The sequence below is a fragment of the Spermophilus citellus genome (assembly GCF_964194105.1).
Source record: "Spermophilus citellus genome assembly, chromosome: 15".
NCBI classification, from domain to species: Eukaryota; Metazoa; Chordata; class Mammalia; order Rodentia; family Sciuridae; genus Spermophilus; species Spermophilus citellus.
In genome coordinates, this window is record NC_138195.1 from 45,616,466 (window position 1) to 45,639,243 (window position 22,778).

The following is a 22,778-nucleotide window of genomic DNA, read 5'->3' on the forward strand; positions in this document are numbered from 1 at the left end:
ACCACCGAGCAGCTCCCAATGGGTTTTTAAGAGGCTCTACAAGTACCAGTAGGTTTAAAGTCAACTCAGTATTCACTGAAGCAACAGACTGGGGAGGCCTGGGTGCAGCCTAGGGTCAAGCACGTGCTTGACACATACAGAACATGGCCTCCAACCCCAGCACCACTAAACAAAAGGGGGACACTTCTGCATCCCATTTTTAGAGACTGCATCGTACCCCACCTAAGGGCTGCCTGGTACCAGCAGAGTCATGCGAAAGGACAAGACTCAGTTTGAGGAACATTACGCACCGCCCCTCCTACCTCATCTCACACTCACACACACTCACGAACCACCCCTCACACATCCCTGACTCTACCTTGCCTCCAAAGGGTCCCCAGGGCCAGCCCCACCCACCTTACCTTTGGCTGGGGCTTGCTCTGGGGGCCATCCTGAGGGTACAGGAGGAGGGGGATGTTGGCCATAAAGGGAGCCACCACTTCAGTCATGTCCATTTCCGGGATCTTGTTGGCCTCCAGCTGCTTCTGGTGGCTCAGCTCTGCCAGGTGCTTCTGAAGAGACTCGCAGAGGTTGAGGGACGAGCACACCTCCCCGGGACGGCTCTGGGGGGAAGGAGAGCCGGCTGAAAGCTCCCTCCCCACAGGGGGACAGAACAGGCCACCGAGTGCCTAGGAATCAGTCCCTCTCCCCAAGTCCCTTACACAGAAACAACAGGGGCCGGGATGTGGCTCCTGGAAGAGTGTTTGCACGGCGTGTGTGAGGCTGGGCAGGACCCCCCCACAAGGAAACTCAGGAAGAAAAGGAAGACACGGGCCACCCGGCAACCCGGCTGCTCCGTTCCCCTGGGAAGGCCACGAAAGCCACAGCCCCGCCCAGCTAACACCTGGAGGCCTTGAGCGTACCCCAGCACTGCACAAAAACCAAAGAAAAAAGAAAGGAAGGAGGGAAAGAGGAAGGGAGGAACGGATGAGAGGAAGGGAGGAAGGAAATAAATTCAACCCATGCGCCCAACCACACAGTAGCCGTGGGCTCCTGGACTGTGACCGCCACTCACTGTCAGCTCTTCCTTTTTAAAGGAAGATCGGCAACTCTGAGCCACACCCCCACACGCTACTGCCATGCACTGGTTCTACACACTTTCCGGGTGCACGCTCGCACCATGATGCACGCACGCCCACACGCACACACTCCCACCATGGGGACATCTCCAACTCTTCCAATTCCATCCTGCCCTACCTGCTCCCCTTGCTCCCCTCTCCACCTCCATGTTAGCAAACGACTCCACCCCCATCTTCCCAGAGAGCTGGAGACGCTCTTAACTCTTCTCTCCTGTACACCCCCTCCATGGCCAAGGCCGGCCCATTGGCCCTCCAGAATGTGCATCTGTTCCTCCCCACCCCCCACCACCCTCGCTCACATTGCCAGAACCTTCACAGTATCCTGAGTCCCCTGCTGCCGCTCCTGGCAATGGAACCTGGATGGAGCCTTTTGGGACACAGCCTGGAAGGCCCTCCACAATGTGACCTCTGCCTTCCTCACCAAAACCACGTCCTATCTCAGGACACTCCTGCCCTGCTGGCCCTCCACGGTTTCTTAAGCACTTGCCCTTCTCAGGGCCTTTAAAACACAGCCTCCAGCACGTGGCTTCTGCACAATCCGTACCTGATAGGTGAAGGCCGAGTACCCTCGCCGCTGAACCCCCTTAAATTATAAATTCACAGAAATCCAGAGAAATGAAATTATTTGTTTGCTCCAAAGACGACACGAGTTACTCAACTGGCACCTGTAAACATTAGCTGGTTCACAGCAGCCCATCTGCTGCCCCTCACCAACCCTGGCAGGCCACAGGGGCTGCTGTGCCAGAGTTCTTCTGAATGGCAGAATCAAAATGAAAAGCTCCTCAAAAAAATACAAAGCCACAAAGAGACTTCCCAACTGAATCACTGCTCTGGGCCACTATCTCCTCTGGGCCCTGGAAGCACCTAGAAAGAAGAGCCTGTTCCCCATCACTTACCATTTCCCCTTTAATCAAGTCCAGGATGACGGGGAGGTAAGAGTCGACCATCTCCTTGCACAAGGCCGACAGGTTTGTGTTAGGAAGCCAGTCGCACATCTTCTCCAGGTAAGTGAGGATCTCCTCCTGCCAGGGACAATGGCAAGGTCAGAATCAGAACAGTCCTCTTCCCTGCAAATGGCTGAAGGCAAGAAGGAAAAGCAAGCCTGCAAATCAGCCAGGCCTCGGGGAAGAGGGCCGGAGAAGAGCTAGTGGTGGCCCAGGGGTCTATCAGGCGAGCCACCTCATGCTTCACGGCATCAAAATTCAAAGCAAAGATCCTTTGACCTGTGGTCTTACAGGCACAGAAAATTCTGAGCAGAGGACAGTGAAGGTGAGCCAGGTCCAAGCTGGACGCTGACAACGCGCATTTCAGACCCCAATCAATCTCGGGTATTTAATCTGTAGTCCAGGGGTCAGCAAGCCGGGCCCTTCCCCTACTGCGTTCAGCCTCAAACAAAAAACAGACCCACATTTTTAAAGTGGTTTACAAAAAGACTATGTGACAGAAACAGTATGTGGCCTGTAAGGCTTAAAATCCTTCCTACTGGCCCTTTACGGAAGACATTTGCCATGTCTAGACAATCCTCAGAGTCACAGCTCTCCTGAGGAACCAGGGCACGAGGCCGAGCCCACTCCAGCCCCCACTCACCTCAGTGGCATTGTTTTTCAGCATGTCGCCAGCCGCGGTGATGACCTGTTTGCATATGTCACACGGAAGGGATTTCTAAAAGGAAAGAACATGAGGCCGAGATGTTATTTGTAGGTCACAATTCACACCCCCGACAGCCGGAAACCCTCACGGCCTTTATCCTATTCTACCTAATAACCAGCCTATGGTCAAGGCCACGTTCCACTGTCAATCCTGGTGCCCGCCGTGTACACGAGGAGACCTGGACAGCACAGGGAAGGACAGGTGAACTGAGAACACTCTGTGCTTCCCAGAAACCCTTTCCTGTCCCCTCTCCCCTCTAGCACCCTGCTCAATTCAAGTGCTATAAGTCAATTTCAAATGAATGCTCACAACTGCTCTGAAGAAACAGAAAGATGAAATGGTGGGTTTTGACCATATCACACAGTGGGTAGAGCGGGGACGCCAGCACCAGCCAGTTAGTATGCTGCTGTCCATTCCACTGGCGCCTGATCACCTTCTGCTCAGTTAGGACCTACACCAAACCCAGCCTCCTAACAAGCCTGGGCACCACCAGGCCCAGCAGCCACGGAAATTCTAGTTGGTTCTCACAGCTCTGAAGGAGGCACCCACAGGCTCCCTTCTCGATGTCAACTGTCAACCCTTGCAGAACAGGCTAACATGTCTGGATGAGATTATGAGACACCCGTAAGCTCAGCTGAGTTCAGAGAAACCAATCTGAACCTTTAGACCTAGTCAGCCATTACTGTGCTTGAGGGTGTAACAAAAGAGAGCCCGGCACCCAGGAGACTATCCAGTCAAGCAAGTTCTGAAGTCCTCACTTAATACACATGAAAATCAGAAAAAGAGGAAGTAGTGCTCAAAAACAAAATTGAAAGCAAATTAGAAACCAAATCAAAGAGTAGTTTTGGCCACAGAAGACAATTTGCAATAAATAATTCAGAAACTATTTCTGAAAGAACAGTGTTATTTAATCAGGTATTTTGCTTTTACTGAAGAAACACTAGTGGCCACTGACAAGTTTGGAATTCAAAATCCACTCATCACACACAGCCTGTACCATGTGACATAGCACATCCCAGTATGGGCCAGAAGCAGTGTCACATTCTACTGGTGCAGCCAGCAGAGCTTGGCTACAGTGTGTTAGGTGGCATGAAGAATGCACACGAGGTTTGTGGTCTCACTATATTTCTCAGAGTCCCACGTTAAAATGCTGCATTTAACAACATTTAAATGAAAAACCAGTGGTTTCTTTCCGACTGTGGTTGTAGTTAGAAATAAAGTTTAAAGTTGCTACTAAGCTCTAGGATCTCAATCTGTGGTTTGCCTGTTTGAGAGGGTTTAGGAGAAATATGAAATGGGAAGACCTGAAAAGTTTAGCATATATTTGTGGAGTGAGTGACAAAGGATGAGCTATGCCCACGTGCCCAGAGGACCCTTATCTAAGGTGGGAAGTGGGACCTACAGAGTGGCCCAGAAAGCAGCACAGGGTCACCAAAAGACGGCATGAGCTGGGGGAACGGAACCCTGTTCACTTCCTAAGTAGTGAATCAGGCAGTAACAGACCTGACAGGCCCTGCCTCCCACACAGGGTCACGATGAAGGGCAAGCACATAAGGGAAGAGGAGGTGCTCCGAGGATCTGGAGGGAGGATCTGGAAGAGGGAAGGCAGGGCAGGCCGCCTGGGCGAGGCACTCACCGCCGTGGGCTTGCTCCACACGGTCTGCTGACAGTGCTTCAGGGCCCTGCAGTCCACCGCCGTCTTGAGGTCCTGGCACAGCACGGCTGAGCCCCCGGAGCATTTTCTCAGGTCTGGGACGGGGCCGGCTAGAGCTGAAAGAAAAACCAACATGCGGAGGTGGCACCTGGCTTACTCCGGCCCCAGCCTGCGGCAGGACACGCGCCTTTCCCCTCACCAGCCTACTGAACACAAAACACACTGCTGCTTGGCTGTCCAGCCAAGAAACGGGGCTGGTCACGGGTCACGAGGCTGGAGGGATGCACCCAGCTAATCCTCTCCAAACACTGAAACAGTATCGGGGTTCGGGCCCTTTCACCCTTTCCATAAGTAATGAAAGCTACCGCAGGAGGAAAATCTGATGAAGACTGACCCTAACCCTGCAGACTGAAGACCATAAAATGAAAAGTTAAAACACCATAAAAGGGGCAGTGAAAACCAGATCAACCTTGTTACATCAAATAAGGATTCTTAGAGTTGTTCAAGGTCAAGAGCACTTTTATTAATCTCATTCTATTGAGTCTTTGCACAGAAACAAATTTACTAGCAGGAAATAAGGCTGCACAAGCCACCTGGGTATCAAAAAATCACGAGTCCATCCAAAACCAGGGGCGTGGAGTGTCACCTGTTGCTGTGCCCGGGAAAGGCCTCCCGCAGAAACCAGGCACAGAGAGCTAAGAAAAGACAGAAGACCCAACATGACCAGGGACCAAAGAATGCAGGTCAGGGCCACATTTTAAAGCTAAGCTAGCCAAATTGGGGGAAAACCTATGTAACAACAGTGAGAAGTTTACAGTAAAAGTTTCTTCTAGGGCCATGAGCAGTGTGACTGCTGAATGTACAAGATTTACTAGGGGGAAGATCCCTCTTCAAAAAGCAAATCCAGGAGTGGTGGCCTAGCCTGTGAGAGTCCTGGAGTCCAATCCCCAGCAAAACACACACACACACACACACACACACACACACACACACACACACACATTAAGAAGCCACAATAATTTAAGAGGCAAAATATGCATAAATATATTTGAGTGCCATTTACAATGTTAAAAACATGCAGATGTAACCTAAATGGCTAAACATGGGGGAGGGGCAGACTAACCTTATCATTACTAAACTACTGTTTGTAACTAATTGTATGTAACTATTGTTACATAGCTGACAAACACAATTGCAAAGATGTAATATATGAAAGAAAAAAATTCAAAACCATGACTACACGAGTTGTATAAAGATAAGAAAATAAAGCAGGCTGGCTAGCTGAATTATGTTCTTCTTCTTTTTTTTTAAAGGTGATGATTTACATTATTTTTTTAGTTGTACACCTTTGTTTTTACATAGTTTTGTGTGGTGCTGAGGATTGAACCCAGGGCCTCGCATGCACTAAGCAAGCACTGTACCGCTGAGCCACAACTCCAGCCCCGGAATTATGTTCTTAACTCCCAGTGCCACTGGGCATGGACGCCAGGTTTCACGCTCACTAGGCAAACAATGTGGAATATTTTTAACATGTTTTATAAACTACCTTGAGAGTACACATACTAACACAGATGGAGAGCACCCTGGATTTCAGAACCACAGACTGGGGGAAATGCTCCGATTCTCGTCTCCCTCTGAGCCACCTCCTCAGGAAGACAAGAATGGATGCCATCCGACTACACTAGAGCATGATGGGATGGCGCAGAGGCCAAATCCCGGCAGACATCATGCTTGAACCAGCTTCTGTTGTAAACAGAAGACACTTGGCCCAAGTCTAAGAGGAAAGCCCCAGAGCCACCCAGGAGAAAACCACTGAGCCATCTGCGTGCAGCTTCTTGCCTGCAGACCAGCCAGAGGGTGGCCGGCCAGCGAGAGGGTGGGCCGCAGGGCAGGCAACAGCAGTGGGGGCAGGTTCTTCCTCCGGGAGCAAAGGGAACAAATGCTCCGTTACTACTTACACGAGCTACTAGTGCAAAGACTTAGGTCCCCCCAAAAGCTCAAGCCAGATCACCTGCACCCTGTGAATATCAGCAAATGAGTTACAAACCTGCCGCCCAGGTTACAGTCCTCCCTGTCCCCAGGGAGCCAAACCACAAAGGCAACCAGGTGACAACCTCAACTGAACTGGCCACTCTCCAAAAGCTGTTGGTTTGGATTCTGGTGACCGTGGGTAAATGCTGGATTCCAAACAGCAGAGGGCTCCCCAGATGGCTCACAGGAGTGAGGCTAACCAGTAATGTCACATGGGGCTGTGCCAGGTGCAGGGAAGTGGGTGTGGTGGGGGCGCGTCATGAGGGTGAAGGGTGCCGGGGAGCGCAGGGTGGGAGACTGCACAAACAGGAGCCCCAAGACCCAGGAGCTCCCCCTAGGCCATCTCAGACACGGGCTCCCAGGACTCCTGAAAAGTACCCAGCAAGACACACTGCTTGGTTCTGACCCAGTAACAGACAGGAAGGAATGCCCAGTGGCAGAGAGGGAACCAGCAGATGGGTTCAAGACACCAGAGACAGGAGCAGGACTGCGGGGGAGGGAGGGGCAGGGGACAGCCATTCTTCACGCTCACCAAGGCTTGGGCAAATCAACTCTGACCCACTGTTCTCCCCAACCTCTCAGCCAGGAACTGGCTCCTACTGACCAAAATCGATCAGCTTTTCAGGAACAAAACTATCAACTGAGCGTTGTGGCACAAGTGTGTAATCAGCAACTCGGGAGGCTGAGGCAGGAAGATGTTGAGTTCAAAGCCAGCCTCAGCAAGGCCCTAAGGGAGGCCCTAAGTCACTCGGTGAGACCCTGTCTCTAAATAAAATACAAAATGGGGCTGGGGATGTGGCTCAGTGGTCGAGTGCTCGAGTTCAGTCCCTGGTACCAAAAAAGAAAAATAACAAATGAATAAATTAATAAAAAGGAGCAGGAATGTAGCTGAGTGGTAGAGCACCCCTGGATTCATTCCCATTAACACAAAAACAGAAAAAATACTTTGTAAGTTATTTCTTCTAGGAACTTGACACAGTATCATCTTCAATCACAGCTTTATAGCTTTGTTATCTGTTTTGGACAGGACAAAGTAGCCCCTTTTATCTGCCCCGGTCCAGCTAACCCAAGCCCACTGTCTTGTTCAATCCCAAAGGTTCAATGACCTCTGCACAGTGGCGAGCCTCTACCCCGGATTAGAAATGGAATGTATGCGTGGAGTCTCAGACAACTGGAAAAAGATCCCACGGGACCCTGGAGAACAAGGCTTAAATCCCAACTCTGGAAACTCAGTTCTTAGCAAGACTTGCCCGTCTAGCTCCAGCCTAAAGCCAGACTGCACAGATGCCCGTAAAGACGGCAGCCTGTGGCACGCAACAGACGGATCCCGAGACAAGCTGATGCATGTGAGCAGATGACCACTGGGCTAGGGAGGGCAACGCAGGCTGAAGCCACGGCTCAGGGCCTGCTGCTCCAAGCTACCGGCTCACTTCTCAGGAGTGCTGTCCCCTGAAGGAATCAAACAGTGGGTCAGACTGGGAAAATGTATTTACACACAAAATTCTCTTGCCAAGTCAGATGCGGTGGCAGACACCTGTCATCCTAGCTACCTGGGAGGCGGAGGCAGGACTGCCACATTCCAGGCCAGCCTGGGCAACCTAGTGAGACCCTGTCCCAAAATAGAAAGAGGTGGGGACAAAGCTCAATGGCAGAGAGCTTCCTCACATGGGCAAATCCCTGGGCTCAACCCCAGCACCTCATTCCAGGAGGCTCTCAGGGGCCCAGCTGTGGATTTCATCACGAAGCTCAGGCAAGGACGGCTAGCTCCACTGACTGGGCCAAGCCTGCTGTCCTCAGGCAGGACACCAACATGGACAGGCATCTAAGCCCTAGGGATGTTTCTACACCCTGGGAACAACAGAGGGAATGATCAGAGGAGCCTTTGGGATAAAACTGGACAAGAATGTGAAAGATAGTGCTAGAAAGACAGACTGTATGTGTGTGTGTGTGGGGGGGGGGGGTCCAGAACCTTCCAAAGGACAGCAGGTCTCTTTGGCAAAGAGGAAAAACTGTCCCCATCTTTTCATAACTGGAGCAGAGGGAAGGAGCCAGGCTACAAAGCAGAATCCCAGGCACTCTGGGAAGGTCTCACTGTCACATATCCCTAAGTAAGGGGTCCACCCTGTGGGCAATGTCATAGAAACCCTGAGGGATTTCTGAGCGGACACAGGGCAAGCAAGCTCATGCCTATGAGTCTCTTTCTATTCCTTTTCTTGAAGTACCAGAACCTGAACCCAGGGGTGCTCTACCATTGAGCGACCTACTCTGCCCTTCCTTTGAGACAGTCTTGCTAAGTAAGTGGCCTAGTCTGACGTTGAATTTGTGATCCTCCTGCCTCAGCCTCCCAAACTGATGGGATTATAGGCACGTGCCCCCCAGCCAGCTCTCGTCTGTGTCTTAACCACCAGGCCTGAGGTAGCACCAGTGAAAGGGAGGGGGACATGGAGGGAGACCACCTGACTGGAAGGCTAATAAGAAACTCCAAGCAAGACCTGGCAGCAGCAAGGGCTGAGGCCCACAGAGGAATCCAACAGGAGGAGGCGGAGGGCAAACAAAACTGCAGCCTCAAGAAGTGAGCTGGGCTGAGAGGGAAAACAGAACAGCGAGATGCAAGGACTGAAGGACAGGGCGGGTGGGCGGGGCTCCAGCTGCAGGAAGCGCAGACCCAGAGCGAACCCATGGGGTGCTCAGCAGGTGGGGTGCTCAGCAGATGAGGTGATCAGCAGGTGAGTGTGCCAGCTGCCATTCCAGACAGTCCCTGGGGCGGTGGGAGGCTTCAATAGGAAACTGAACTTTGGGGAGGCACACGGTGGGCTCCAAATAAGTGAAGGACGCCTCCTGCCTTTTGCATGGGGTGGAGCTGTTCTGGGTGGCTCCAGACCCCAGATCCCAGATCCCTGAGCAGAGGCTAAATGACGCAGACTATGTCAAGGCAAGCAACGTACCTGACACCCGGGGGGTACAGAAGGGAAAGGGCTGCCTCATTAGATGGTGACCTCTCCAACAGAGGTGGCACACCAAGCAGAAACAGAAACAGCACCCAGCCTCGGAGGGGATCCGAGGAGAGCCATCCTTGGAGGGCAAGCTGGACAGGAGGACCTCCGGGGGCCGATGGGATCCTCAGTGTTCTCAGACATGACCAACATCTAAGAGTCACCCCCAACCACTTTCTGGTAGTTATTTCTCCAAATCCGTTCGCAGCACAGCTTCAACCTCTGCTCTAACCCTCCCACACCCTACCCCAAATACCAACTTCCTTCTCTCAGGCTGTATGCTGAACTCGAGGAAAGTTCTTCGATGTCTATCTGACCCCCTTGAGATTTCTAGTTAAACTTGTCACAAGAACAGCACTGGTTTGACTAGAAACACGAATCTTGTGACAAAGCAAGCACTCCCTTCTCAGTTCAAGGGCTAGAACATGAGCCAGGAGACACAGGCCTTCGTTTGTCTTCTGGCTCCACGACCTTGACCTATGTGTCCTTGAGACCTCAGCCTTCCCAAACCTGCAAATTGGGTCTACTACTAGAAATACTCCCCAGGATTCGTCAAGACACACGGTACAACACTGGGGCACCATTACTTCACCCAGTGTCATTTATCACCATGATGGTAGCGATGATGGGACCTTACCAAGACCCACGAACAGGCGGTTCTTCAGTAGTGAACTGGGGCCACCCTCTTCCTCCTGTTTTCTTTTGGAGCACTGGGGTTGACCCGGGGCCACAGGAACACTAGGAAAACTCCCCCGCCTCCAGCGCTGAGCTAGGTCCCCAGTCTTTTTTGTTTCATTTTCTCTTGAGACAGGGTCTTGCTAAGTTGCCCAGGCAAGCTTCAAACTTGTGATCCCCCTGCCTCAGCCCCCTGAGGAGTCTCAAACGGCATTTGATCAGGCATTTACCGGGCAGTTCGCAAATCTAGAGAGCTGGATTCTGGAACCTCAGAAGCAGTTTGCTACTGACCCCAAGACCCAGGAGTCACAAGAGGAAAGTGACTCCCAGGCCATACTGCAAAGAGTCCTGTATCTACAGGGACTAAGCAAGTTCTACATGAGCAAGAAAGAGGGCTGCCCATCAAGGCCCAGATGTCCAGGTGAGATGCTCCCAGTGCCCTGGAGGCCTCCAGGGCCTCCAGGGCCTGCCTTGTAATTGTTCAAAACGTTTCTGGCACACCTTTTATTTTGGTGGGGGTTTTTGTTTGTTTTGGTTTGGTTTGGTGGTGCTGGGAATGGAACCCAGGCTTTAGGCACATAGGCAAGTGCTCTACCACAGAGGTGCACTCTCAACCCTTTTAGTTTTGGACAAGGTCTAAGTTGCTGAGGGTCCTGCTACGTTACCAAGGCTGGCCTCAAATATGGACTCCTCATACCTCAGCCTCTTGAATAGCTAGGATTATAAGTGCACCCTACCATGCCTGGCAACACCCATCTTTTAGAAGAGCACCTGAAAACCTCTTCTTGGCCGAGCACAGTGGTGCACGCCCGTAATCCCACCAACTCGGGAGGCTGAGGCAGGAGGATCACAAATTCAAGGCCTGCCAGGGCAACTGAAGGCCTGCCAAGGCTTCCTGAAGCCCATCTGAGTCCCTGGCACTTGGGAAGCTCTTAGTGACTTCTATGGCTAATTGTTAAAGGTGGACCTGGGGGGGACCAAGGGAGATGTTCACATTCTAACTTCTATATTTAAGTATAACTTAACTTTTCTTTCTAACATTTCCTCTAAAATCAAATTAAACCTTACAACCTGTTAGAACAGTAAGTCGCCAATGCGGCAGAGTCGCCAAAATGCTCCCCTACATCCATCTCCTCTTCGTTCATAAGGACAGAAGTACTCCCCAGTCCCCTCTGCAGCAGTTTCTGGCTATGACACCACATCCGGCTGCCGGGATGCACACAGAGGTCAGGCCTTCCTCTAAACCTAGCTGTGATGGCTGGAAATGCATCACATTTTGGACTTTAAAAAGGGGCCAGACTTCAGAGATGGAGAACAAGGAGATGGAAGAGCCTGGATCTGGGAGGAGAGCCTGCAGCTCGGAAGGCTGAGGCAGGAGGATGGTGAGTTCAAAGCCAGTCTCAGCAAAAGCAAGGTGCTAAGCAACTCAGTGAGACCCTGTCTCTAAATAAAATACAAAATAGGGCTGGGGATGTGGCTCAGTGGTCGAGTGCCCCTGAGTTCAGTCCCCAGTACTTCCCCTCCCACCCATCAAAATTAAAAAAAAGAATTCAGATGTTAGTATTCCAGGTCTCTGTTGTTTGCGGTTGAGCCTACACCCCACTAATGCACATCCTTCATCAACTATTTCATTTACCAGAAGACTCTCCAAACGCCAAGTCTTCACTAAGGCTAAGCCACTGAGGGTGCTAAAGAGCCGTGTGCGCTGCGTAATTGCCAAAGACATTCAAAAACAACCTCAGAATGAAGGGGTCCACCTTTCCCAGAATGTATACCCAAGGGTCTTATTCCTTAGCTCAGCCTCATTATTTGTGCTCTTCCTTTTAAATATTTTAGGTAACACCTGCTGAATACTGCTTCAGTCTAGCTACCAAAAAGAAAGATAACAAAATGCACGCAGCCTCCCAGCACCTGCAACCAGAAACATTCCACAGCATATTGCCTCTGCTGCCTGGGTAATGAGTTGCCATAGCAACGGGTGGGTTGCTAGGAAACTAAGAGAGGATAACCCCAGGAGAGGCAGAATCTAACTCATCCCCCTCCCCCACCCGCACTTAGCCTTTTCTCCAGGGGATCCACGCACTTGGTCCCCTAAGAGCAGGAGGTAATGCAAAGCACTCAACACCGCTCCACCAAACAGCTGGTGTCACAGATACCTCTCTGATGGCAGAGGGCACTTACCTCTTCTTTATAGAATCCTGCTTCTAGAACACATTCTGCATGACAGAATGAAAACGCTGCTCATTTAATCTTCAGAATAACGCACACTCAGGGAGAGCCTGCCTTGATTTGCAGAAAGTAAGGTCCAAATATTTCTTTGATCACAAAAGAAATCAGTGGCAAGAAGACCTGTGAGCTTGGGGGGTGACATCCCACCCCCTCTGGCCCCCATCTGCCCTTTATCAGGAAAGACAACGGCTCTTTCTTCCCTGGTCCTCCTTCGCCAGGTCATTCCAGGACAAGAATCTATCCACACAAATAAGTCCTCAGGTGAATTACCTGTTCAATGGTGACTGAGACAGAAGGACAGGACACAATGTTCTTAAATCATACGAGAGTGGTGCAATCTGGGGGATGGAGATCCAACAATCTGAGAGTCCTCCCGTCCAACAAAAACTCCTACTGACAAAGCTCCACTTCACACCGACACTCACCCAGCGGTGCCCAGAGGCCAACCAGATAAGACAAGACGCTGCTGCAACCCCTGAGCAGGGAAGAGAGCCACTGGCAGGACTGCCCAGGATCCAGTTGGTCAGCAGGCACAGGAAGGGGTCAGAGGTGACACTGGCATCATTTTAAGTCCTCAAGGGAACTTAAGCCAGTGTGTGAGGTTCTGCTGCAGACCCAGCACACTTCCCAGAAGCTGACCCAATCAAATACACAGAGGGAGCACTCGTGCCAGGCACAGTGTCACTTGCTTATAATTCCAGCAACTCAGGAGGCTGAGGCAGGAGGATCACAAATTTAAGGACAGCCTCAGCAACTTAGTGAGACCCTGAGCAACTTAGAAAGACCCTTGTCTCAAAAAAATAAAATAAAATAAAATGGAGGAGTAGGGATGCAGCTCATTGGTAAAGCACCACCCCAGGGTTCAATCCCCAGTTAAAAAAAAAAAAAAAGGTGGGTGGGTGCACTGGCTTTCCCACCTACCCCTGCTGACAGGCTCTGTGGTCCCTGCACACCTGAAGACAATAATATGCCAAAAAAGATTTTGTGAAAAGCACAAAAATTTGGTATTCTGAACTTGCCTCGCATGATTGCTCATTAAGTAAAGTTTCAGATACATGTATGTTTACTATAAATGTCATTTTTAGCTTCCTTTAGTTAATATTTAATAAGAATACTTCATAACACTTGAGACCACAGTAGGGGTAAGAGAGGATCACAGGATGCCTCTTGGCATTCTCTTTCAGAAATGAGAGCAACTAATCTGGCATTCTCGTTAGTTGCTGTCCTGGGTAAAACCACTTATGTTAAGAACAAAGGAGTAAGAAGTCAGGCACAGAGGTGCAGACCTGAAATCCCAGCCACCCAGGAGGCTGAGGGTGGAGGAGCGCAACTTTGAAGCTTCAGCAGCTTAGCAAGACGCTGTCTCAAAAAATAAAAAGGCCGGGTGGCTAGGTCCGTGAGAGCAACCCCAGTGTAACTGCTGGTACCCACCTGTCGCAGTGGTCCGCTGTCCCTTCTGAATATAGCCCTCCTTTCTCTGAGGCTTGTTTGTAAGGGACAGGTGCTTCTCTCTCTCCTCCCCTTCCCCTCCCTAACAAGATTAGGGAGACAGGGTTACCTTTTCTTCCCCTGTCCTTGAACCAGCCACCACAGGAAGGAGATATCTGCCTGAGGATCAGAGAAGTGAATTTCCATACAGCTTCAGGGAGATCAGGGACCCCTGTCAGGGCACACCTGGCACACGGCCTTTGAATAGCTTCTTTAAAAGCCCTGGGTTTTCCCCGGTGGACAGAATCACAGCTTCAGGGACAGGAGTCTCTCCTTTGCTAGCAAAGCAATGACACCACTTCTTCCCTCTTCTCACAACCGTGTCCTCATTATTAAATTGGCATTAATCGGCATGGAGGACAAAGACCGAGACTTCAGTCACACACCCACACACACAAAAATTATCTTTAGAAGCTGACAAATCAAGAGTAGCTTTGAGGGCCTGGGGACATAGCTCAGTGGGTAGAGTGCTTGCCTCGCATGCACAAGGCCCTGGGTTCAATTCCCAGCACCACCAAAAAAAAGAGTGAACAGTTGATGTACATCATGGTTTGTGACCAAGTTAAAGGGAAGCCACCCACGACATTCTGGAGCAAATCTCCTGTGGTTAAAAGGAACTAAGATGCTGACATAGTAGATGTCCTTGGTGGCTCTGATTTGAGGTAAATCAGGGAAAAGGGAACCAGCTATAATTTGAGGAAGTGACTTCCCCCTTATGGTTCCACAAAGAAGCGGGTTATTCCCTAAATGTTCAGCCTGGTAGTCGGTTCTCTAACGTCTGGGTCTTGGGGTTCCTCTGTACTCAGATGCAAGTTAGGATTCCAAAGAGCTTTTGTTCACGTGGGTCGCTTCTGTCAATACTAACCACTCCATAAACCAAACTGAATTGTTGATTTAAAATTAATCATTTAGGAATATTGATAAGCCCATCAGATGTGAAATGTGTCAGGCTTTTAATGGAAAAAACCCTATTCCCTAAATATTAATGAAAAGAACTAATTAACATTTAATGAGCAGAATGACTCGTTTCACATCTTTGCAGACTCCTCTGTGGAGGTGGCGGCGCTGGGAGCTAAGCCCAGGGTCTCGCACTAACTAGGAAAGTGCTCTAGTGCCGAGTTATGGCACTCCTTCTCAGGTTTTGTTTGCTTGCTTGTTTGGGGGTTTTGTTTTTGTTTAATATGGAAGGTGTCTCACTCAGTTGCACAGGCTGGCCTCAAAACCCACGATCCCCACTTCAGCCTCCTCAGTAGCTGGGACTACAGCACGCACCACCATGCCAGGACACATCATTTTTTAAACAGCGAAGAGTTAGGAAGAGATTAAGGAGCCGTGACAGCTAAGCACCATGTGGTGCACTGAACTGGATACCAAAACAGAAAAATGAGATTGGTGGAAAAATTGGTAAAAATCTGCATAAAGACCTGAGCCCAGTGGCACATGCCTACAATCCCAGGTACCGGGAGGCTGAGGCAGGAGGATCTTGAGTTTGAGAGCAGTCTGGGTAACATAGTGTGAGACCCTGTCTCTAAATTAAAATGTGTTTTAAAAAATACACATAAAGTTTACAGTCTACTGTATAATCTTGTTCTGATATTAATGCCTTGCCATGGTTATAAAAAATGTTAACAATTAAGTAAGCCACATACAGGCACGCAACTGCCTCAGCCTCCCAGCAGCACTGGAGGCTGAGACAAGGAAGGTCACAAGTTCAAGGCCAGCCTGCGCAACTTAATGAGACTGTTTCAATACACAAACAAATGTGTGAAATGGGCTGGAAATTTAGCTTAGTGGTATTAACTCAAGGCCCTGGATTTCATCCCAGTACCACATAAAATAAATAAGGTGAAGGGTAAGTAGGAACTCACTGGACCGTCTTTGTAACTTCTCTTTAAATCAAAAGTGATCACAAATTTTGAAAACATTTTTTTAAAAAAGATCCCTCTGACAAGCATGAAATAACCTCTAAGATAAACTGCTTACAAAAACAAAAGAAATGCAAATGGAACCACTTCAGTTTTTTTACTACCAAATCGACAAAAGTTTAAAAGTTTTTAAAATATCCAACATTAGCGAGGATATGGCAAAACCTGAAACTGAATATCCTGTGAGAATATCTAAGGCCAAAATCATCTTGGAGAACAATTCAGCCGCTTCTCATTAAGGTGAAATGCATCCTTATACTTGGCAGTGTGCTCCTAGGTATGTCCCCTAGAGAAATGTTTGTTTATGTGCCCAAGGAGGTATGTAAGAGAATTTTTATAGAAGCAATTTGAATAGAAAAATCATATTAGAAATAATGTAAACATCTCTCCACATAATGGAGAACAGGAATGATACAAATGGAATACTATGCTCTTGTGAAAATGGATGAAACAGATCTACACACTAGCCACAGGGATAACCTTCACTAACAAGACAAAAAACTAACCCAGGAATATATACAGTATCTAAGTTTTTTGAAATATTCAAAACAATACTGTACAGACTGTTGAAGATTACACTTACATGTACAAAGACCTGCAGGGAAATGATAAACACCAAGTCCCGAAAGGTGGTTATCTGCGAGGGAGGAAAGTTGTTGGGATCCATTTCTTAATCATTATAATTACACCTTCTATGTTTCTGAATATCTAAACTATTCACCTTTTCCTTATTTTTTTTTTTTCCCAGTAACAGGAATTGAACCCAGGGGTGCTTTTTATTCTTGCTAAATTGTCAAAGCTAGCCTCAAACATGCGATCCACCTGCCTCAGCCTCCAGAGTTGCTGGGATTATAGATGTTGCCACCAGGCCCAGCTCCTCTTTTACAACTTTAAAAAGAGAAATGCAAAACAGTCCATATAATGTGCCAGCATTTATATTAAAAAGAAAGACGGTGGAGCTGGGAGTGGAGCTCAGTGGTCAAGCACTTGCCTAGCATGTATGAGGTCCTGGGTGTGATCCCCAGCACCCCTCAAAAGAAAGAGAAGAGGAGGAAATAGCACCACAGGTTCAAGGTTGTCTGGGAAGGCCTGGGAGACAGAGTAAAAAGAGACACGCTTTTTACTCTTCACTATTAAACTGAGTGAACTTGTTTACCGGCTGCATCTATTACATACTCTAACTTCACCTCCATCTAATGGATGGGAGACAGGATGGGGCCTTGAACAACTCACCCCAGGTCCCCAGAGTTAGTGCCAACAGGTCTAGAACCTGGCATTCAGTTACCAGGAACCAGCTGGGATCCACGGGGCTCTACAGCAACACTGACCTAGAAGCAAAACCTAGTTTAGGCCCCTGGAGCATAATCGTGGCTCCCTACCCTGGCTCATTTTCCAGAGTCAGTAATTACGCCTAGGACATACGTCTTTAATAAGTCAATTTAATGTTGTTGAACTCACAACATCCTTTGAAATGAAAATCGTCAGGGAAACCACAAAATCAGGGGCAGAAGAGGGTCACTGTGCCGGTGGGACAAGAGCATTGACAGCATGACACTGTATCTACCAGTGGTGCAAAGACAAACAGTACTTGACTAAGCCTTTTCCTACAGTGACTTGTGTATTTCAGGCCTCAAAGCAACCCAATGACACGGGACTGATTAATGCTATTTTATAGATGATGAAATCAGGTTAAGTAATTTGCCCAAGGTCATACAGCTAGTGTCAGCAATGTGGCAATGTTAAGCCTCTAATCTGCAGTATCATCTCAGTTCCAACATAAAGAATTATAGATTTCATCAGGGCAGGTGACACACGCTGTAATCCCAGCAACTCAGGGGCTGAGGCAGGACCATGGAAAGTTCAAGGCCAGCATCAGCAACTTAGAAGAGACCCTATTCAAAAAAAAAAAAAAAAAAAAAAAAAAAAAAAGAAGAAGAAGAAGAAGAACTGGGAATGTAGTTCAGTAGTAAAGAACCCTGGGTTCAATCCCCTGTACTACAAAAAAAAAAAAAAAGAAAAAGAAAAGAAAAAAAATCACTGATTGTACAAGTTTTTTTTTTTTTTTTTGGCATTTCATAGAATTAAAAAAAAAAAAGCAGTTTATACTTTTGCAACAACCAAATTCTCCATCCCAAGAACTATATTTATCATCATGCTTTTAAAATTATTGCAGTTTGGGGAGTCTGGGGGCATAGCTCAATGCAGAGCACATGCTCTGCAAGTTCAATTTAATTCCCAGCACACACGTACGTGCACACGCATGCACACACTTTTTTTTTTTTTTAAAGCAAGCAGTCAGCCAGGCTCAGTGGCCCATATCTGTAAACCCAGCAACTCAGGAGCCTGAGGCAGGATTGTCTCAGCCTCAGCCACTTAGACCCTGTCTCAAAATAAAAAATAAAAAGGGCTGGAGATGTAGCTCAGTGGTAAAGCACCCCGGGCTCAATCCCCACCCAGTACCAAGGAAAAAAAGCGAGTGGTCAATGTAACTAATGCTCCCTTCTGTTGAAGACAATCTGCATCCCCTTTCCCAGTGGCACAACCAAAAGGGAGTGGGAGAGCCAGGAGTCTAGGATTCATGCTAACAGGATTCCTCAAAAGAAGCTGCCTCACCGGGCTGAGGATGTAGCTGAGTGGAGGAAGACTTGCTGAGCATGCACAAGGCCCTGGGTTCCATCACCAGCTGATACACAAAAAAGGTGCGCCCTTGGCCTTGAAAGTTTCCCAAGCATGTTTCATTAGGGGCTGCCCCAGCCAGCAACTTGCCCTTTCTCTTCCCCATCCATTCAAGCCCCAACCAGCTGCCTGGACATTACATTTTCATACAAGAAAATGGAGGACTAGGTTTTCCTTCCGTTAATCGAGAAAATTCCATACCACTCAATCCAATATACTTCAACTCTCATAGCAGGTATTCAAAACTATCTGTCAAGTATACTGCAAGAACTTGACAAATCACTGGTTACAAACAAACAATTCCTCCATGAATTATACCAATGTTTTCCCAGAATACAACTGATTTACTATTGCTAAATAGGTGATTTACCCAAAATTGCTGGCAGGGGAGACCTGGAATGTTTAAGTGATGTTCAGTCAGGATATGCTATAGATTCATATCTTGCATCACCAAAAAATTTAAGTAAAAATAATTATTTAATTAAAAATTAATCAAATGAATGGGCACTTACACCCAGTACGTGGTAGCATCCCTAGAGAACACCCTGCCTCCGTGAGGCACGGCCCACTCAGGCAGGCAGCGTTGACCAAGTGACAGCACCAAGGAAAGCTGAGTGTCAGCGATCGCTCCCACGTGGTGCTCTACACTGAGCTCATCCACCCGGCTCACTTTCCCTGCTAAAGCAACCACCCACCAGCATGTCTTGACCTGGATTCCACTAGGCAGGTGACACAAGCCTGGAACCCCAGCAACTCAACTTTCTGTGTAAGAAGTTCAAACAGCAGCTTTTTAGCTAGTGTCAGAAGTTCCCAGAAGGTTTCCTCTGGCCGGTGAGACAAGGCAGTGAGGAGGAAGAAGGGGCTGCTGGATGCTGTGTCCCTCCGGACCCTGCGCTTCTTACTGGGGTCACCCTGGGGCAACTCACCACGCTATCCAACTTCCATGTGTACGTACATAAGTCATACCCATTATATTTTTAAAAAATTAAGAGGGATGTGGAAAGAGGAAACACTGAGAAGAGCCCTGGGTTCTGGACCTGGCATGCCCAGTGAACAACCTGGGACTCTGGAGCCAGCCCGGGCACCTCCGCGTCTTCATGCCTCATAACAATGTCAGACTAACCACCTAAATGCTCTCCAATCACCTGCTATGCCACGCTTCCCTTTCTTTTTATCTGGGAAAAAAAAGGCAGGGGCAACTGGATGGGCAGAAAAGTAACCCAAAAGCCAAGTGGTTCTAACCCCAGAACTTTTTTTGTGTGTGTATGGTGCTGGAAATCAAACCCAAGGCCTGCATCATGCCAGGCAAGCACGGTGAGCTAAACCCCCAGCCACCTAGGACACCACTAAAACAAAACCCAAAGCCTTCCCAGAGTCAGAACAGCACCCAGTCCCACAGTAGTGCCTGGGGTGCCTTCGTGGTGAAAATCCCAGTGGGCAGACAATGGCTGCAGTCACCAGGCACCTTCACTCACAAACTCAGTCTCGATGTTTTTTAGAAATTTTAGGATTAACATTGCCAGAAAGCCACAACGCGGCAGAGCTGTGGAGGCAAGCCAGCATCTCTATACTGTGTTATCAAGTGTGACTTTGGCAAAATCCTAAGGGCCATTCAGCAGGTCGGGGCAAGGCCATTAGTAATTTACCCAAGTGCTTGGGGGAAAGGGTCCCTTAGTTAACCACATACACTGGTTCAACATTCCCACATATGTTAGAAATGGATTTTACTTTTCCAAAGAAACTAGTCCCTTTGGGCTGATCTCAGGGAATCAGAATTCTTAATGGTCTTATGAAGTGACTCGATGCAAACAGGAACAATGGTGTTAATACTGTAAAAATAAAAGAAAAAATGGAGACTAACATTAGTTTACTAACTATACAGATCATAGAATAGCAGCTGTATAAGCTTCATTGAGAAATAAATCTTCTTCAGTGACTATAAAACCCAACAGCTTTATAAGCCAGATCAGCTTTGATAGTCTACAAATAAAACAAATTTAAGAGCCTGGTGTAAGGCCAAGACAGATCCTTCAGAGCTGCTGAGGAAAACATCTTACATACTGATCCATAATGAAATTTACTTCTTCAGTTTTCCAGCAACTGCCATCCACTTTATTACTGTTTATTAAAATCTGAGTGGCTGAATGATTGTTAAAATAGAAACTGGCTCCTAAATTATACAGTTACCAAGAAACAGAAACTGAGGTTGGGGAAGCTGACTAAATTTATTTTCTGGTCCTTCAGGATATGACCTGAGATCCTTTGTATAGAGATTAAAATCTGGCTCCCAGACAATCAAAATACAGAATTTCTTCTTCTCCTCTCTCTTTTTTAAACTTGGTGCTGGGGATCAAATGAAGGTTTCCCGCAGGCTAGACAAGAACTCTGCCACTGAGTTTCACCTCTAGCCCTTTTTTTCTTTGGAGACAAGGTCTTGCTAAATTGCCCAGGCTGGGCCCCAGGTATGATGACGGCACACTTGTAATCCCAATGGCTCTGGAGGCTGAGGCAGGAGGATTGCAAATTCAAAGCCAGCCTCAGCAATTTAGGAAGGCCCTAAGCAACTTAGCAAGACCCTGTCTCTAAATAAAATATTAAAAAGGACTGAGGATGTGGGCTCAGTGGTTAAGCACCCCTGAGTTCAATCCCTGGAACCAAAAAATAAAATAAATTCAAAATAAATTGCCCAGGCTGGCATTGAACTTGCTATCCCCCTGCCTCCACCGCTGGAGTAGCTGGGATTTTAGGCGTGGGCCACCACGCCCAATAAACTTATAAATTTCATAGTTCTCACCTCAAGCATTTCTCTTTATCATGATGATTTAAATTAGGTTAAGATGTGAAGGCAAGAGTTTGGAACAAAAAGAAGAGTCACAGTGATAAAGGATGGGCAGCTGGGTCCCTCCTAATACCAGAAAACAGTGCAGCTGATCCCCAGGGGCTGCCTGCATAACCTGCAGTGGGTTTAACAATCTAGAATGCTATTGTGGGACAATAGTCAGGTGCAACAGTCTCTGTGCACAACTTCTCACATGCTAACATCTTCCCCAGAACGAAGGCCCCTGCTAAAACTGGTCAATGCCGTGGAAGACATTTTAAAGGTGGTGAAATAAGAACTCCAGGGGAAAATAGTCGAGATGGCAAAAACCCCCTACAGTCTTCAGAGTAAATGCAGACGCAAAGATAAACATCAACGTGGATGACAATTTGCTTCCTGTAATTGCAATACCCATACAAAACCTGAGACAAGGCCAAGGGCACTGTTGCGTCCTGCAGAATAGGGCTCGAGTCCATGGCGATCACGCGCACCAGCCCAGGCACAACACTGCTGCGGGAGGGGTCACCCCCTAAGACCCACCCCACAGGAGGAAGCGCAGCCTCAGGAGAGGCCTGCAGCCGCCCCAAGTGCGCAGGCACCCACAGGAGCCCCGAGGGAGACGCTACTTCCCCGGCCCCACTCGCCCCCACCCAGGCTCCTTCGCCGCCTCCGGAGCTGCCCCAGCAGGTACCGGCCCACGCAAGCGCCTGCGCAGTGCGCGCCCCCTCGTCACCCCGGACCCGGGGAGCAGAGCAGCGAGTCTCGAGCGGTCCGCTCCCAGGAGAGGAGGCATTGCGGGGGACCCTGTCCCCAGGCTGAGGCTCCAGGCTTACCAGTGCCCAGGAGGCTGGCCAGGAACAGGACCGCGTACATGGCGCCGCCTGACTCCGCAGTCTGCAATGCAGAGCGTCAGCTGACCCCGCGAATATAAACCTGCTCCCCGCCCGACGCCGCGCAGTGCGCAGGCGCAAGCCCCGCCCCGGCCCCTGACTCAGCGAGCCGCAGGGCGCCTGCGGGGAGGAAGGAGACCGGCGGGAGAGGAGGGGAAGGGCCGGGGGCCAGGGGCCAGGGGTGGTGGAGGATGGTAAAAGGAAAGCCCCTTGATTGATCAAGTCAAGGCTAGTCGTTATACACTGTGTATAGCAGAGCCCCCACCCCATCCCCTTCCAGTAGTCAAAGCCAGGGGCTCGCACATGATGGGCAAGCGGCCACCACAGAGGCACAGACATGTCCCCTGACTCAGCCTCACTACTTCTATGTACAGAAACAGTTTAGTGGTGTGTTCTCTAGCCTGTGCTTTTTCCAGCTCGCCAACGGAGCCACAACTTTGGACACAGGACGCTGCCTCTCTGCCCCCCCCCCTTTTTATGACATACTGTTTGCGGTTATTCATCTTCATTTTACAGATGAGAATCAATCGCAAACAGATTAACTGCTTATCCAAGTTCTTACAGTGAAGTTTCCGGGAGTCAGACTCACCCCTTACCCACACACTGTCTCTGCCAATCAATCCAAACTCAG

The 22,778-nt window shown here is 48.9% G+C and overlaps 1 protein-coding gene across 1 annotated transcript in view; it reads right to left on the minus strand.

The window, feature by feature from the left end:
- PSAP (prosaposin) overlaps nt 1-22,227 on the minus strand; it is a 32,342-nt gene extending 10,115 nt beyond the window's left edge. The window contains exons 1-5 of the mRNA XM_081267144.1: nt 22,091-22,227; nt 4,405-4,538; nt 2,706-2,780; nt 2,015-2,140; nt 402-602 (exon numbers count right to left, since the gene is read on the minus strand). Coding sequence (XP_081123270.1) covers nt 402-602; nt 2,015-2,140; nt 2,706-2,780; nt 4,405-4,538; nt 22,091-22,130 — 576 coding nt within the window. The 5' untranslated portion in view covers nt 22,131-22,227. The remainder of the gene's footprint in view (nt 1-401; nt 603-2,014; nt 2,141-2,705; nt 2,781-4,404; nt 4,539-22,090) is intronic.
- Between the last annotated feature and the right edge of the window lie 551 nt (nt 22,228-22,778).